Source organism: Pleurodeles waltl, chromosome 12 (assembly GCF_031143425.1).
Source record: "Pleurodeles waltl isolate 20211129_DDA chromosome 12, aPleWal1.hap1.20221129, whole genome shotgun sequence".
Taxonomy (NCBI): Eukaryota; Metazoa; Chordata; class Amphibia; order Caudata; family Salamandridae; genus Pleurodeles; species Pleurodeles waltl.
This window is the reverse complement of record NC_090451.1, coordinates 408,848,540-408,867,020: the sequence shown is the minus strand read 5'-3', so window position 1 is coordinate 408,867,020 and position 18,481 is coordinate 408,848,540. Positions and strand designations below refer to the sequence as shown.

At 46.1% G+C, this 18,481-nt stretch overlaps 1 protein-coding gene across 1 annotated transcript in view; it reads right to left on the bottom strand.

Annotated features, from left to right (window-relative positions):
• Nucleotides 1-18,481, bottom strand: part of CLEC3A (C-type lectin domain family 3 member A) — a 140,212-nt gene that overhangs the window by 101,668 nt on the left and 20,063 nt on the right. Inside the window, exon 2 of the mRNA XM_069216814.1 lies at nucleotides 17,789-17,872. Within this exon, the coding sequence (XP_069072915.1) occupies nucleotides 17,789-17,872 (84 nt within the window). The remainder of the gene's footprint in view (nucleotides 1-17,788; nucleotides 17,873-18,481) is intronic.

The following is an 18,481-nucleotide window of genomic DNA, read 5'->3' as shown; positions in this document are numbered from 1 at the left end:
TGTACATATGTGAACCCCCCAGGTGAGTAGACTTCATTTGAGACTCGCCAGATAAGAGTATTTTTAGCAGTGAACACTGATCTGGTGGTTGGATTCATAGCCATGGGCCTTCCAGGCCTTTACAGTTCTGCCAGTCCCTGTGGTACACACACCATACAAATGTGAAGCCCCCAGGTGAATACACTTAATTTGCGAGGTTACCAAAAGGGTTTTTAGACAAGAGAATACTGTGCTGGTATTTGGAGTTATAGAAACAGTGCCTCCTGGGAGTTGCAGTCCTGTCGCTCTCTCTCTCTCTACTACACACACTATACAAATGTTGTTCCCCCAGGTGAGTACACTTCAATAGGGAGTTCATATACAGGAGTATTTAGAGGGGAGAACACTGGGCTGATTAGTGGGGTAACAGAAAATTAGGGTAAAGGTGAGCTGTGGGCAGTCATTTAGGTGAAATGTTTCTTGTTGTGACTTACCAGAATTGATTCCCATAGGTATTCCTTTCAAGCCCTCAGGATGCAGGATGGCCAAGTCCTTCTCCTCCCAGGGAAAGAGTTGTAATGGGGCACTGGGAGGGCCACCACCAGTCTTCTTGGCCTCCAACTAGTGCCTGGAGGCCAGGGAACAGACCTTGTCCCTGAGGTTGTCCCACCTCTTCCTGATGTCCTCCCTTGTGCACAGGGTGGTGCCTATAGCGTTCACTCTGTCGACGATCCTTTCCCACATTTCCATTTTCCTACTGAGTAGCGTGTGCTAGACTTGTGCTCCAACCAACTGTGGCTCTACTCTTATGATTTCATCCACCACGATTCTTAACTCTTCTTCAGAAAAATGTGGATCTTTGAACGTGACTCAAAAAAGAAAGGGATAGGGAGGGATTGTGGTCCAGTGTATATCCTCCCAATAAGACTGTGAAAAATACATGATACACTGTTCCAAATAGAAGGAAAGGAACACATGGAGGGGGTCCTAAAATTTAGGAGCAAAAAACCTCACACATCCAGGAGGATGTCATGCTTCATCATTGGTATAGATCCTCGTCAGACCGGCACTGCAATGTCTGACGGGCACCACCCCAAATGGGGGGGGCTCTTTGCCGGAGATCTTTTACAATGATGGTGCCGTGACCCCAGGAGTGAGTAGGCAAAAAAGGAGATCAAAAAGGTTAAAATTGGCTCTCAAGACCTCCAACGGTGGTTGGGCTTCATTGCCTTGCAGTGTAGATGCAAGTGATTGTTGTGAGAAAGGGGTGTGTTTTATAACATACTTTGCAAGTGTGTTGAGTGAGGCAATGTGTGTCAGCTGTGTTGTTTTAAAATTCATCCAATGTGCCCTTGTGTATTACTTTGCTGACCACCCAGCTCGTAGTTCGGATGGCCATTGGCTAATCACCATGGGTGTCCACCACTGCAATTTTGGACTTGTAATACGGTCAGTGGTTGGTTGTGGTGCTGTCGGGGCTGGAGGTCAGACTACCTATTTCCGGGCTTCCGAGCCACTGCCGGTCTGGCTTTTTTGTTTGATGGTCGGCGGTCCCACCTCTGTAACTCATAATGGGGCGGTCTGAGACACCGCCAACATGGCAGTCTGGCAGTCTGATCGCCAAACTTAGAATGTGGCCCTTAATCTTAATGGGCTAGGTCAGCCAGTCAGGGAGTTAGAGCTGAGGAATTTGGCTGAGATATGGCACCAAAAGTCTTGCAATCATCCTCTTTCTGACTTGTAGAGTTACTGTACAAATGACAAGCAAAGGAACACACAAGTGTCAGTAGAACAGAGAACTAGGAAGCTCCAATAGTAGGGACATCCATGTAAATTGGACTAATGATCACTGTGAGCTCAGATGCTTGACTTCTACCCACAATGGTTGAAGCAGACAGCATGCCCAGCTCAGCCAATTTTAGAAGGGACAAGGGAACTAAGGCTCATTTTGATTTTTTTTACCACTCTTTGATGAAAGGGAAGTCTGTTGTTCTTCAATCCTCAGTTATAAATATTGCACTTTAAGATATTTTACACTAAATAAAATTCATTTTCATTTAATTTTGGTTTGAATTTGAAGGTGGCTGGGTGTTTGAGACAACTTCTACTGAATGTCTTCAGAAAGCCTAAATCAAGCAAGGAAAAGGAATACGTGTGTCCACTGGTGTTTGTGCAGGGTCCTCTCCCTCATATTAGATTTGTGAAGTGGATGAGCCTCACTGCCAAAAGATAATCTTCTTTCAAAGAGAAGGTGTAACCAGAAGCAGTTCAATCAGAAGATGCTTCAGAAGGAGGAAAACATCTAGGAGCATATTTATCAATATAGTGCACCACCTTTGCAACACGCAAGGGGGGCACAATGGCAGCACAACAACTTGTGTGGCCCTAAGTGGCAGGATAAATCTGGAGTGACGCAACACAGCACAAATCACTGAATTGTGTAACTCTGCCCAGGGAGGCATTCCATAGGTGCAGGTTGGATGCCCCACGCATCCACCCATGGATTTTGGATGGATTTTACCAATACTGACAAACCTGGGAATGTGTTAAAATCCTATGCCTCCACAGGGGAAGCGCAACAAGGAGAAATGTCTATTTCTCCTAGTTGTTTCCTCTTTCTACGCGTGCTGCGTTCTGCAGCACACTCAGAAAAAGGAAAATGTCTCTGAGGATTGTTTTTCTGCAGGAAGGTGCTCCTTCCTGCACATAAATAATCCTTCATACAATGCAGGAACCCTTGCACAATGGTGCAAAGGTGCTGCATTGGTGCTAGGCAACCAAAAGGACACCTACACACAGAAAGTATAAGAATGAGCTGTATTATGTTAAATGTGACGCATTCCTGCTCTTTCCTTTCATGCAGTAAAGTGAGGTGGCATGCAGTAGTGCAGTAATGCATGAAACCTTGATTAATGAGGCCCCTAGCACTCTACACACCTGCAGACAGAGAAATAGAAAAAAGATTATAGAATAAACAAAAAATCAACAAAAAAAATAAAGGTCAGTGAAACAAATGAGTAAAAAAGATACCAGCAACATAGAGCATCAATTACTCTCTCACCAGAAGTAAGCAACCTTTCCCAAATTTGAGCACACTGATGATCACGGTTGTGGCTCTTCTAGACAATTATATGGTCCATGAGGTGTGTAAGAGATGCAAGGCATTTTTCATGCTCTGAGCCAGCAGCCATGCCGAAGTTCATGCAATCCTAGAGCAGGTGAGAGGAGCTACCTGTTTGGAAGTCAAGGAAACACAACACAGAAATTGTGAGATGTGGTAACAGGAAGTGAGGCGATAGGTAGCAGGGAGGGTACACCTCAACACACTAATGAGGAATAGTTCAATGTGCAGGCTAGAAGTTTGGAAGAGCTGTAGAACCATGAGAGACCTTTTTAAGCAGGGATCTGAAGCTTAATTGGAGCAGAAACAGCTATTAAGAGAGCAGGTGGTGTGCTGAAGCCACATCTCTCAAGAAGGGCTATTGGATGCCACACTGTTACATTTTCAAAGGCTGAGGAATAACTTGGAAATCATCTCAAGCAGAGTAAAATTATTTGTAGTGAACCTGCCCCAGCTGGAAGCTCATGTCCTTGAGGCTGGGGTATGCATTTATAAAATCCCCCCTAGGCCTATACAAGTGGTAAGGGTAAACGCAGACCAGTCTTACCTATTGATTAGAGCACAGCAGCAGTCTCCTGTTGAGATGGTGCAGGGTCAACAAATGTAGAGCACACAATGAGCTGTCATATCAGTACCACTAGATGTAACTGAGGGCATGGATGCATAGATCAATGTACTACATTAGGAGGACTGTCCTTCTAAGGTCACCTCTTCAACAGTCTGAGTAGATGCACATTAAGGATTTTAACCAAGCCGTAGAAGCACAGCACTCACAGTTCTGTTTGTATCTTCAGGTCAGGTGCATTAGCAGCAGGAGTGAACACATTTTGCAGCAGGGTCCCCATCCACTTTCCCCTCTCCACAGAAAACTCTCATTAGGAACAGACACTGGGCTCCATTCTGTAAATGATAGTGAGATCAGCAGATTGACTGATTCAAGGGTGGGCCGATGCCTCTGTTCTCCAAGAATTTGCAGAGATCAAACAATCACATTAGTCCTCAGGCTGTTGTCCTCCCCCATTTAAACAGAGCTCCACCTGAAGCCTACAAGACTCTGGATTCTGCATGAAGTCAGAGCCTTTCTTAACTCTGTAGTCCTTCGCGTGAGCTATTTTCCAGATGGGTCAAGATACATAGCAGTATTGAAGTGGATTGCTCCTTCGTCAATACAATGGGAAGACTCCTCAGCCGCTTTCAGCCTTTCCTTGAATGGGGAAAAATAATCTAAAGTTCATATACTCGAAGGTGTAGCCACATCACCACTGACTGTCCCAAATGAATGAGTATGATAACAATTGGGATGTGGAAGAGTAGTCCATAGACTAGTCCATAGACACCACAAGTAAGGGCTGTTGCCTCCCCTTTGAAATATTAATATTCTACATCAAACATTCAGAATCAAGAGGCATCATTATAAATATTCACCTCAGCACGGCAAGAAAGGTTGCTGTCCTGTGTTGTTCAAAAGGGGAAGAGCAGCACAGTGTCATATATTGAAAGATGCTATCCTCTGCACTGGTGCACTCTCTTTCTGCCAGCCCATTGCACACATTATTGTACAATAATGAAAATGAACCTCATGAGTAGCCATGGGACATTCCTTTTGATGAACACCCTCTACATAGCTTAATAAAGATAAGTCACACTGCCAAGTTTATTTGAACTGATGTTCTGCTGCAGAGTTAAAAGTGTGGCGTCTGCCATTTCATCTCAGACAACAAGATGACTGCAATAGTTCTTAGTACTTATAATTCAGGCTTTTTCAATTTGTCTGCCTCGATCCACTCCCTCATAGCAGTATTTCCTTACCTGTTCTCGTCTGAGGACATTTGTGTGATAGATGCATATTGTGTGTGTGTGTGTGTGTGCGCACATGTCCAGTGAAATACACCTGTACCCCATCTTCCTATGTTTCTGGTTTATGCCTAGCATTGGTGGTCCAGTCTTCAGCTCCAACTGGCTGACATAAAGAAAAAGGACTTGACCACTTGATCTGACCTGTGACTACTTGCTTCAAAAGCCAGTGAAAGCAGACCACACATGTGGAAGATGCCTTTCTCTCTGACTAGGAAAATAACTTGAAATGGAAAAGAAGCAGAGCTTTATTGGCTCAGGTTTTCTGCTCTGGACTCCAGGGGAGGATGTATGATGGACCCTTGAACCAGTACTTATGCATATTGTGTACACTGGGGATGTTTTCAACACAGTCTACAGCAGACAAATTGTCTAGGTCAGAACCATTGCTGGAGGCTGCTGTTCATTAAGCTAGGGGCACATGTGGTGGCCTCCCCTGTATGAAAAACAACTAAAACTGATCACTTGAGTGAGACTTTCTCTGAATGAGATACAGACACATAACATTTGGCACCTCGCTTGGACTGTCTGGTCAGTATTGGCCACAGTGTGGTTAACTTCCAAGAAATCAAAAACATCCACTTGAGAATCTCCAACTAGATTATGTTTTAAAGACAGTATTGTAAAGTACCAGATGTAATGGGATTTAGATTTTGGCGGACAGGATATTTATTACTGTTGTGAAGGAGTAACTTGTCCACCAATATCTAAATCAGGCCCTGTGTCCCATAGCATACACCTTGTTTTTCAGGATCTTTGCTGGGACCATGCATTGAGTTATTGAAGGTGCTTGATATTTTTGGACTTTCAAAGAGGAGTTATAAATTCACTCATCAGTAGATGTTCACAAGAGCCAAGAGTGCTTTGATGGGTTAGATATATCATAGCAAAGTTGTTTGCAACGTAGTTGTAAAGAAATGGCTCCCTGTTGCAGTTACCCCCCACTTTTTGCCTGATACTGATGCTGACTTGACTGAGAAGTGTGCTGGGACCCTGCTAACCAGGCCCCAGCACCAGTGTTCTTTCACCTAAAATGTACCATTGTTTCCACAATTGGCACAACCCTGGCACCTAGGTAAGTCCCTTGTAACTGGTACCCCTGGTACCAAGGGCCCTGATGCCAGGGAAGGTCTCTAAGGGCTGCAGCATGTCTTATGCCACCCTAGGGGCCCCTCACTCAGCACAGACACACTGCTTGCCAGCTTGTGTGTGCTGGTGGGGAGAAAATGACTAAGTCGACATGGCACTCACCTCAGGGTGCCATGCCAACCTCACACTGCTTGTGGCATAGGTAAGTCACCCCTCTAGCAGGCCTTACAGCCCTAAGGCAAGGTGCACTATACCACAGGTGAGGGCATAGGTGCATGAGCACTATGCCCCTACAGTGTCTAAGCAAAACCTTAGACATTGTAAGTGCAGGGTAGCCATAAGAGTATATGGGCTGGGAGTCTGTCAAAAACGAACTCCACAGCTCCATAATGGCTACACTGAATACTGGGAAGTTTGGTACCAAACTTCTCAGAATAATAAACCCACACTAATGCCAGTGTTGGATTTATAAAAAAATGCACACAGAGGGCATCTTAGAGATGCCCCCTGTATTTTACCCAATTGTTCAGCGCAGGACTGACTGGTCTGTGCCAGCCTGCTGCTGAGAGACGAGTTTCTGACCCCATGCGGTGAGAGCCTTTGTGCTCTCTGAGGACAGAAACAAAGCCTGCTCTGGGTGGAGGTGCTTCACACCTCCCCCCTGCAGGAACTGTAACACCTAGCAGTGAGCTTCAAAGGCTCAAGCTTCGTGTTACAATGCCCCAGGGCACTCCAGCTAGTGGAGATGCCCGCCCCCTGGACACAGCCCCCACTTTTGGCGGCAAGTCCAGGAGAGATAATGAGAAAAACAAGGAGGAGTCACTGGCCAGTCAGGACAGCCCCTAAGGTGTCCTGAGCTGAGGTGACTCTGACTTTTAGAAATCCTCCATCTTGCAGATGGAGGATTCCCCCAATAGGATTAGGGATGTGCCCCCCTCCCCTCAGGGAGGAGGCACAAAGAGGGTGTAGCCACCCTCAAGGACAGTAGCCATTGGCTACTGCCCTCCCAGACCTAAACACACCCCTAAATTCAGTATTTAGGGGCTCCCCAGAACCTAGGAAAACAGATTCCTGCAAGTTACCGAAGAAGAAGACTGCTGAGCTGAAAAACCCCTGCAGAAGAAGAAAGAAGACACCAACTGCTTTGGCCCCAGTCCTACCGGCCTGTCTCCTGCCTTCTAAAGAAACCTGCTCCAGCGACGCTTTCTCCAGGACCAGCGACCTCTGAATCCTCAGAGGACTGCCCTGCTTCAAGAGGAACAAGAAACTCCCGAGGACAGTGGCGCTGCTCCAAAAAGACTGCAACTTTGTTTCAGAGGAGCAGATTTAAAGACCCCTGCAATCCCCGCAAGAAGCGTGAGACTTGCAACACTGCACCCGGCGACCCCGACTCGACTGGTGGAGAAACAACACCTCAGGGAGGACCCTCCGGCGACTCAGAGACTGTGAGTAACCAAAGTTGTCCCCCCTGAGCCCCCACAGCGACGCCTGCAGAGGGAATCCCGAGGCTCCCCCTGACCGCGACTGCCTGACTCTAAAATCCCGACGGCTGGAAAAGATCCTGCACCCGCAGCCCCCAGCACGCACCCGCAGCCCCCAGCACCTGAAGGATCGGAACTTCAGTGCAGGAGTGACCCCCAGGAGGCCCTCTCCCTTGCCCAGGTGGTGGCTACCCCGAGGAGTCCCCCCCTTGCCTGCCTGCACCGCTGAAGAGACCCCTTGGTCTCCCATTGATTTACATTGCGAACCCAACGCTTGTTTGCACACTGCACCCGGCCGCCCCCGCGCTGCTGAGGATGTACTTTCTGTGTGGACTTGTGTCCCCCCCGGTGCCCTACAAAACCCCCCTGGTCTGCCATCCGAAGACGCGGGTACTTACCTGCTGGCAGACTGGAACCGGGGCACCCCCTTCTCTCCATTGAAGCCTATGCGTTTTGGGCACCACTTTGAACTCTGCACCTGACCGGCCCTGAGCTGCTGGTGTGGTGACTTTGGGGTTGCTCCGAAGCCCCAACGGTGGGCTACCTTGGACCCCAATTTGAACCCCGTAGGTGGTTTACTTACCTGCAAGAACTAACAATACTTTACCTCCCCCAGGAACTGTGAAAATTGCACTGTGTCCACTTATAAAACAGCTTATTGTGTTTTATGTAAAAAGTATATATGCTACTGTAATTATTCAAAGTTCCTAAAGTACTTAACTGCAATACCTTTCAAATGAGATATTACATGTAGAATTTGAACCTGTGGTTCTTAAAATAAACTAAGAAAATATATTTTTCTATAACAAAACCTATTGACCTGGATTTGTCTCTGAGTGTGTGTTCCTCATTTATTGCCTGTGTGTATGTACAACAAATGCTTAACACTACTCCTTTGATAAGCCTACTGCTCGACCACACTGCCACAAAATAGAGCATTAGTATTATCTCTTTTTGCCACTATCTTACCTGTAAGGGGAACCCTTGGACTCTGTGCATACTATTCCTTACTTTGAAATAGTGCATACAGAGCCAACTTCCTACATTGGTGGATCAGCGGTGGGGTACAAGACTTTGCATTTGCTGGACTACTCAGCCAATACCTGATCACACGACAAATTCCAAAAATTGTCATTAGAAATTGATTTTTGCAATTTGAACTATTTTTCTAAATTCTTAAAAGTCCTGCTAGGGCCTTGTGATAGTCGCTGTTTAGCATTTCTTTTAGAGTTTAAAAGTTTTGTGAAAGTTTGAATTAGATTCTAGAACTAGTTTTAGATTCTTAAAAAGTATTCCAACTTTTAGAAGCATAATGTCTAGTGCAGAGATGAATGTGGAGGAACTCGACCTCACACCTTACCTCCATCTTAAGATGAGGGAGCTAAGGTCACTCTGCAAAATAAAGAAAATTACAATGGGCTCCAGACCTTCCAAACTACAGCTCCAGGAGCTTTTGGCAGAGTTTGAAAAAGCCAACCCCTCTGAGGATGGCAACACAGAGGATGAAGATAGTGACTTGGAAGAGAATTCCCCCCTTCCAGTCCTACTTAGGGAGACCAGGGCTACTCCAGCCCTGTCTCCAAATATACTAGTCAGAGATGCTGTTTCCCTCACAGGAGGGACCAACATCTCTGAAATGACTGAGGATAACTCCAGTGAAGAGGACATCCAGTTAGCCAGGATGGCCAAAAGATTGGCTTTGGAAAGACAGATCCTAGCCATAGAAAGGGAAAGACAAGAGATGGGCCTAGGACCCATCAATGGTGGCAGCAACTTAAATAGGGTCAGAGATTCTCCTGACATGTTGAAAATCCCTAAAGGGATTGTGACTAAATATGAAGATGGTGATGACATCACCAAATGGTTCACAGCTTTTGAGAGGGCGTGTGCAACCAGAAAAGTAAACAGATCTCACTGGGGTGCTCTCCTTTGGGAAATGTTCACTGGAAAGTGTAGGGATAGACTCCTCACACTCTCTGGAAAAGATGCAGAATCCTATGACCTCATGAAGGGTACCCTGATTGAGGGCTTTGGATTCTCCACTGAGGAGTACAGGATTAGGTTCAGGGGGGCTCAAAAATCCCCGAGCCAGACCTGGGTTGATTTTGTAGACTACTCAGTGAAAACACTGGATGTTTGGGTAACTGGAAATGAAGTGCATGACTATGTTGGGCTTTATAATTTGTTTATGAAAGAATACATTTTAAGTAACTGCTTCAATGAAAAGTTGCATCAGTATCTGGTAGACCTAGGTCCAATTTCTCCCCAAGAATTGGGAAAGAAGGCATACCACTGGGTCAAGACTAGGATAACCAAAACTTCCACTGGGGGTGACCAAAAGAAAGGGGTTACAAAGCCTCCCCAGGAGAAAGTGGGTGACACTAGAAATAAAGAAAAAGAGTCCTCTGTAGGCCCCCAAAAACCAGACCAGGTGGGTGGGCCCCGAGACACAACCCAAAACAAAGGTGGGTACCAGGGTAAGAACCGGGATACCACTAAGGCATTGTGCCAAAACTGTAGACAGACAGGGCACCACACCAAGGACACTTCTTGTCCCAAAAACAAATCCCTTAGCAAAATCCCAGGGGTGACCAGTGTAGCCATTGGGGATGACTCCTCAGATGAGGAGGTCTTCATAGCCTTCAACTGGAAAAAGGGCCCAACAGGTGAGTTGGAGATTCCAGAGGGAAGTAGACACTTCCACCACCTACTGGTGAATGGAATCCCAGCCACTGCCCAGAGAGACACTTGTGCCAGTCACATTTTTGTGCATGACAGGCTGGTGTTCTCAAACCAGTACATCCCAGGTGAGATGGCCAGAGTAAGAGTTAGCCCAGACAGGGTCACTGATAGGCCTGTGGCTTTTGTGCCCATAGAAGTGGGTGGGACTTTTAGCTGGAGAAGGGTGGTAGTCAGTACAGACCTCCCCCTTGATTGTCTCCTTGGAAATGACTACCCAGAGGTTAGTCAGAGCCCAAGAGAGGAACTGGTCCAGTGCCAGTCCTCTCCCAAGGATTCTGAAGGTGCTACCCCTGCAGTAACTGCAAGTAGGCCCCAGAAGAAAAAGAAACGAACACAGAGTAGGAAAGGTGGACAATCTTTAGCCAAGGTTCCAGCAAGCCAAGGAGATTCTGCTCCAGTAGGGGAGAACTCCAAAAGTGGCACTGGTGCAGTCCAACTTGACCCACAAGAAGTCCTGGCTAGTCAGGCAACTGTTAAGCCTGAGTGGGTGGCTCCTCAGCTAACAGAAGAAAGAGTGGAAGAAGGGTGTTTACTACAAGATGTAGTAACCCCCCACTCTTACACAGCAGACAGGCACCCTGAACCCAAAGAAGCCTGTAACTTAGCTCCTTCCCTTGCAGGTGAAGAGCTAAAGGTGTGGTTCTGGGCACTGACAGCTGTCAGTGGCCTCTGCTGGGTGTTAGCCTTTATGGCTGCACTATCCTTGGCATGGTGGTCTGACCCCATGCCAAATAGCAAGTTAGGCCCCCTGACCCTGTTGGTCATGGTGGGGTTACTCCAGCTCTGGGTAACCTCTTTGGGTAAGCTAGGGGTGACCCTGGCTAAGATAAGATTAGCAGAGGTGGATACCTCTAACCCCAAAATAGAGAGAATGGGTGGAGACATTAAAGACACAGACAAGAGGCAATTCAGACTAGGTCCTATCACTGTGGAAGTGGGTCAGTTCCCCAGAGGGAATGACCTGGACAGGAGGATGTAAGGCAGAGTAGGCCCTGCAACAAACCAGCCTATTTCCTCTACTCTTCCTCGCCTGACAGACTAGGAAGACTCTCCCAGCTTTGGCTGAGTCTCCTGGCCTGTGGGCTGGGGGGGGGCTTGTGTAAAGAAATGGCTCCCTTTAGCAGTTAGCCCCCACTTTTTGCCTGATACTGATGCTGACTTGACTGAGAAGTGTGCTGGGACCCTGCTAACCAGGCCCCAGCACCAGTGTTCTTTCACCTAAAATGTACCATTGTTTCCACAATTGGCACAACCCTGGCACCTAGGTAAGTCCCTTGTAACTGGTACCCCTGGTACCAAGGGCCCTGATGCCAGGGAAGGTCTCTAAGGGCTGCAGCATGTCTGATGCCACCCTAGGGGCCCCTCACTCAGCACAGACACACTGCTTGCCAGCTTGTGTGTGCTGGTGGGGAGAAAATGACTAAGTCGACATGGCACTCACCTCCGGGTGCCATGCCAACCTCACACTGCTTGTGGCATAGGTAAGTCACCCCTCTAGCAAGCCTTACAGCCCTAAGGCAAGGTGCACTATACCACAGGTGAGGGCATAGGTGCATGAGCACTATGCCCCTACAGTGTCTAAGCAAAACCTTAGACATTGTAAGTGCAGGGTAGCCATAAGAGTATATGGGCTGGGAGTCTGTCAAAAACGAACTCCACAGCTCCATAATGGCTACACTGAATACTGGGAAGTTTGGTACCAAACTTCTCAGAATAATAAACCCACACTAATGCCAGTGTTGGATTTATTAAAAAATGCACACAGAGGGCATCTTAGAGATGCCCCCTGTATTTTACCCAGTTGTTCAGCGCAGGACTGACTGGTCTGTGCCAGCCTGCTGCTGAGAGACGAGTTTCTGACCCCATGTGGTGAGAGCCTTTGTGCTCTCTGAGGACAGAAACAAAGCCTGCTCTGGGTGGAGGTGCTTCACACCTCCCCCCTGCAGGAACTGTAACACCTAGCAGTGAGCTTCAAAGGCTCAAGCTTCGTGTTACAATGCCCCAGGGCACTCCAGCTAGTGGAGATGCCCGCCCCCTGGACACAGCCCCCACTTTTGGCGGCAAGTCCAGGAGAGATAATGAGAAAAACAAGGAGGAGTCACTGGCCAGTCAGGACAGCCCCTAAGGTGTCCTGAGCTGAGGTGACTCTGACTTTTAGAAATCCTCCATCTTGCAGATGGAGGATTCCCTCAATAGGATTAGGGATGTGCCCCCCTCCCCTCAGGGAGGAGGCACAAAGAGGGTGTAGCCACCCTCAAGGACAGTAGCCATTGGCTACTGCCCTCCCAGACCTAAACACACCCCTAAATTCAGTATTTAGGGGCTCCCCAGAACCTAGGAAAACAGATTCCTGCAACTTACCGAAGAAGAAGACTGCTGAGCTGAAAAACCCCTGCAGAGGGTGTACTTTCTGTGTGGACTTGTGTCCCCCCCGGTGCCCTACAAAACCCCCCTGGTCTGCCCTCCGAAGACGCGGGTACTTACCTGCTGGCAGACTGGAACCAGGGCACCCCCTTCTCTCCATTGAAGCCTATGCGTTTTGGCACCACTTTGAACTCTGCACCTGACCGGCCCTGAGCTGCTGGTGTGGTGACTTTGGGGTTGCTCTGAACCCCCAACGGTGGGCTACCTTGGACCCCAATTTGAACCCCGTAGGTGGTTTACTTACCTGCAAGAACTAACAATACTTTACCTCCCCCAGGAACTGTGAAAATTGCAGTGTCCACTTTTAAAACAGCTTATTGTGTTTTATGTAAAAAGTATATATGCTACTGTGATTATTCAAAGTTCCTAAAGTACTTACCTGCAATACCTTTCAAATGAGATATTACATGTAGAATTTGAACCTGTGGTTCTTAAAATAAACTAAGAAAAGATATTTTTCTATAACAAAACCTATTGGCCTGGATTTGTCTCTGAGTGTGTGTTCCTCATTTATTGCCTGTGTGTATGTACAACAAATGCTTAACATTACTCCTTTGATAAGCCTACTGCTCGACCACACTACCACAAAATAGAGCATTAGTATTATCTCTTTTTGCCACTATCTTACCTCTAAGGGGAACCCTTGGACTCTGTGCATACTATTCCTTACTTTGAAATAGTGCATACAGAGCCAACTTCCTACAGTAGTCTTTAGTTGGCAGTCGATTTGTACTCTGTCCAAGTAGGGACCCTCACTCTAGTCAGGGTAAGGGAGGTACACAGCTCAGATAACCCCTGCTCACCCACTTGGTAGCTTGGCACAAGCGGTAAGGCTTGTCTCAGAGGAAATGTGTAAGGTATTTGTACACACACAGTAACAAAGTGAAAACACTACAAAAAGACTCTATACTAGTTTAGAAAATAGCCAATATTTATCAGAATCAAACAAGACCAAAATGACAAACATCCAACATACGCAAGCAAAGATATGATTTTTTAAAGTAAATAAAGGCTTAATCCATAGATATCATTGTTTTATCACAAAGTACCTGGTATGCATTGAAAGCAAAGCCGCATCCGCAAGCCTGCATTGGAAAAGCAAGCAATGTGTAATTTCCTTACTCGCAAGGGAGGACATGTGTTGATTCTTTCTCTGCTGTTTAAATGATGCCTCGGTTATTGGACACGTAACCTCAGGTTCGTGAGGTAATGTTGAAGATTTTGGCACCAAGGGACGATGCATGGGAAATCCGGATGCACGGCAGCGATGAATCTGAGATAGGCTGGCAATGCATCAATTTCACTGGTGCTGCGTCAATTTTTCAGCTGCGATGCAGGCACTGTGATTTTTCTGCTGCTCTGCTGCGGTATGTGGATTTTCCCTTTGGTTCTGCCTGCTTCTCCTTCCAGGGGCCCAGGGACTGTATGTGGCACCACTTGGCAAGTCAGGGGGTCTGGGTCTCAGCAAGAGAGCCTGGGTGCTGGCAGATGAAGTCTTTAGTGTCCCTGAGACTTCTGAACAGGAGGCAAGCTCAGTCCACGTCCTTGGAGAATCTTCACAAGCAGGATAAACTGCAAAGTCCAGTCTTTGTCCTCTCTAAGGCAGAAGCAGCAACTGCAGGCCAATCCAGCAAAGCACATGCAGCAAAGGGGCATTGATCCTCCTCACAGCTCTTCAGCTCTTCTCCTTGGCAAATGTGTTCCAAAATTGTGGGGTCAGTAGTCCAATACTAAAACTAATGTCTGCCTTTGAAGTAGGCAAACTTCAAAGGAAAGTTTTTGTAGCGCACAAAACACTGCCTCTTCCATGCCCTGCCCCAAACACACTAGGGGGTTGGAGACTGTGTTGTGAGAGGACAGGCACAGCCCTTTCAAGTGCAGGTGACAGCTCCTCCCTTCCACTGTAGCCCAAGAAAACTAATCAGGAAATGCAGGACAAACCTCAGTTCTCTTTGTGTCACTCTCTGGAGTGAATTCACAAACAGCCCAACTGTCAGTCTGACCCAGATGTGTATTCAGCTGCCAGGCAAAGGCACAGAATGGTTAAGCAAGAAAATGCCCACTTTCTAAAAGCGACATTTTCAAATAGACAATCTAAAAAACAACTTTACCAAAAGATGTATTTTTAAATTGTGAGTTCAGAGACCCAAAACTCCATATCTATATCTGCTCCCAATGGGAAACTGCATTTAAAAGATATTTAAAGGCAACCCCAATGTTAACCTGTGGGAGAGATAGGCCTTGCAACAGTGAAAACCAAGTTTGGCAGTATTTCACTATCAGGACATGTAAACACAATATATGTCCTACCTTTTAAATACATCGCACCCTGTCCTTGGGGCTACCCAGGGCCCACCTTAGGGGTGACTATCATGTAGGAAAAGGGAAGGTTTGGGCCTGGCAAGTCGGTACACTTGCCGGGTCAAATTGGAAGTGCAAAACTGCACACACAGACACTGAAGTGGCAGGTTTGAGACAGGTGTACAGGGCTACTCATTTGGATGGCACAATCAGTGCTGCAGGCCCACTAGTAGCATTTGATTTACAGGCTGTGGGCACCACTAGTGCACTTTACTAGTACATCAAATATGCCAATCAGGGATAACCAATCATAATCACAATTTACACAAGGATCACTTGCACTTTAACTCTGTTCAGCAGTGGTAAAGTGCTCAGGGTACCAAAAACCAGAAAAAACGAAATACAGCACCAGTCAAAAATACAGGAAGCAGAGGCAAAAAGAAAGGGGAAACCACAGCAAGGATGCTAGGGCTAACACAAGTTGTTACAGTTAGTTCCTTTAGGCTAATTCTGTTTACACATTGAATGTTACAGTATGGAAACACTAGAGTACAAGATATGATGAGTCTTGAAGTTTCCCTAAGTCTGCCCAAGTTAAGAACCCATAAGATAATATTGACCTCGGGACCAATGTAACATTAAATATAGCAAGGAGAGGAACCACAAAATAAAAGCCATTTTCAAGCACACCTAAACAGACCTGCTTGTTCCAGAAGGAAAAAAAAAGGCAATCACCAAGAATACACAGAAGTACTAGCACTAGGTGCCATAACAGATAGTGCACACTTCATTTTGAGTTACTGACATTATCATGAACTGCATTTACGAGAATGCAATGTGGAGCATTTGTGGAGGTGTCAAAAGCTTTCTCCCTCCCCCTGTCCTAAACATAGCACTTTGTGTGTGAGAGCTACAAATATGATTACGCTTGCACCTTGGAACCAGGAGAAGATACCACCTTCTGGATATTGACATAGTATTCCCAATGCTTTTCCATTTAAATCACGAAGGCTCAGGAAAAGTGGCCAGATGCCCATTCCTCTTAAAATAATAATGTGCCACCCCCACCTTGGATATGGCCACCCAGCCTGGGATTTCTGTAAAAGGTTGGAAACTTCCATTTTTGTCAATGGATATGGTGCATTGATAAAAAAGTGCAGTTTTTGGGGCGAGGAGGAGTTCCTCTGGTCCCGCCAGGCCTAGAGGGGAAGGGTATCTCTACCTTGCGCCCTTATATTTTTTTCACATTTGTTTCCAGCACAAGCGACTCGGTCCCTCAGTCCTAAAATGGCTGCTGCCTCATCTTTATTGATGTGGTGACAGTCAATCAAAACTTATCTTGAGATCTGCCTCCTACATGGATCCTCCACAGCCTGAAATATCTGTATTTTTAAACCTTAATATCCCAAGATCTACTAAACAGGTTTACACTTAATTACAAAAAGCACACTTTCTGGATCAAGATCTAGCTTTCCGCAATGTTTGGTGTAATTCTCTTCAGCAATTTTTGCACTATCGCTGTTCAATTTTCAATGAAAAAATCAATGGGGAAAATGTGTTTTAGGAATTCCCACCCTTTTTCACGGCCCCCATTTAATGGATCACCTTGAAACGTTTCAGGAAGGATATGAGGTGGATGACATTTTTATTTAGAAAGTTTTGTGAGGATTTGTCAAATGGAGCTAAAGTTATAAGTAAACTAAAAAAAGTTTTTCCTATGGAAACAAGGTGCTAACTACAAATACCCAGAGGGTTAGCAACTAGTACCCATGCTGAGCTGAAAATTAAAAAAAGCCTTCTACCACTCCAGGCACAGTATTTGAATAAGTAAAATGCCATCCAAGCCAATCTGAAACTAATAATAAAAGCAGTCCCTGACACATGTATTTAAATCTTATTAGAGCTCATTATAGAGGTATAACTTTGTCAGACACGAGAGCACCCAATATAGGTCTTCAAGGCTTAGAGTCCCACATACAATACGCATAAAAAAGCAGGATACTCTGGGCACTTAAATGCTTTTGCCATCCAGAAAGACATGTGCTTCACTTTGGGAAAAACTAAATCTAAATCTAATAACACACAGTTTTAAATTATACACAGACTGCTATGCTGCCTTTCCCCCAAGGAGCTGGATAGACATCCCAGCTGTTGGGACGATGAGAGAGTCAACAACTATATAGAAATATATGAATATATATAAATTCACTGAAAAACACAGGTTAAAGTATCATTGTAGTTAAATGAGAAATTCAGAGACAATATAACTTTTTAAATTAACAAAACCACTGAAATTCACTGGTTATTGTTTTCTCATGTTAGTAAAACATAGTGCCCTAATGTAAGTATAACTCACACCTGCCATGCACAATTTTCTTATCAGTAATTTAATTGCAAATGTTGCAGTGATATTATCACACACCAAGCAGCACGATGGGGCCTCCAGAGAAAGCCCCAGGGTCCCTGCAGCCCCAGCAAACTTCCTGTATACCACATGAGCTGGCATTGCTTCCACCCAGTGAGAGCAGTGACTTCTGCATGCCACCGCCAGGAGGGAGCAATCTGTGTTTCGCTGCCCACAGGAGTTTGCTCCCACCCAGTGGTGAGTTGAAGGATCACTAATTTTCATTGTCCCGTCACCAATATTACATTGCACTTGAAGCATCGTAATTAAAATAATATATATTCGACTGTATTAGGCTGTATTTGGCTTTGGGCGGTTTCTAAGTAAATCAACAATTTCTGTAGAAAGATATCACACATAATAAATCGACATTGAGTTCCACATAATGTTTACCTGTCTGTAGTGCCTGCATTTCTTTCAAGGAATTGACTTCTCGCCAGAGTTTATCGATCTGAGTCTTCAAATCAGCATCTTTTTCTAAAAAGACAATCATTAGTAATGCATAGTAATGAAAAGAGATTTTGTAGACTATATAAAGCAATTCGGATATGGCATTATTTAAATCTTTATCAAAAAGATGTGCCTGCCTGTCTCTCAGTTTGCTTACCACTTCCTTGACAATACTTGAATCTTGGCTGTGGATCTTATAGAGGAGGACACATTGTTGACACCACTGACACACATTTTCTGATTTTTTTTCTATGGGGTAGGTTCATCCACCTCTCTCATAATAATGATGATGAATATTATTAGCAGTAGTATTGTTCTGGTATAATAGATTTTGGGGGTGATTCTGACCCTGGCGGTTCTCTACCGCCAGGGTCAACGGGGGCGGGAGCACCGCCGACAGGCCGGCGGTGCTCCCTTGGTCATTCTGACCGCGGCGCTTTGGCCGCGGTCAGAACGGGAAAACCGGCGGTCTCTCGCCGGTTTTCCACTGCCCCTTCGAATCCTCCAAGGCGGCGCAGCTCGCTGCGCCGCCGAGGGGATTCTGACCCCCCCTACCGCCATCCTGTTCATGGCGGGAAAGCCGCCATGAACAGGATGGCGGTAGGGGGGGGTCGCGGGGCCCCTGGGGGCCCCTGC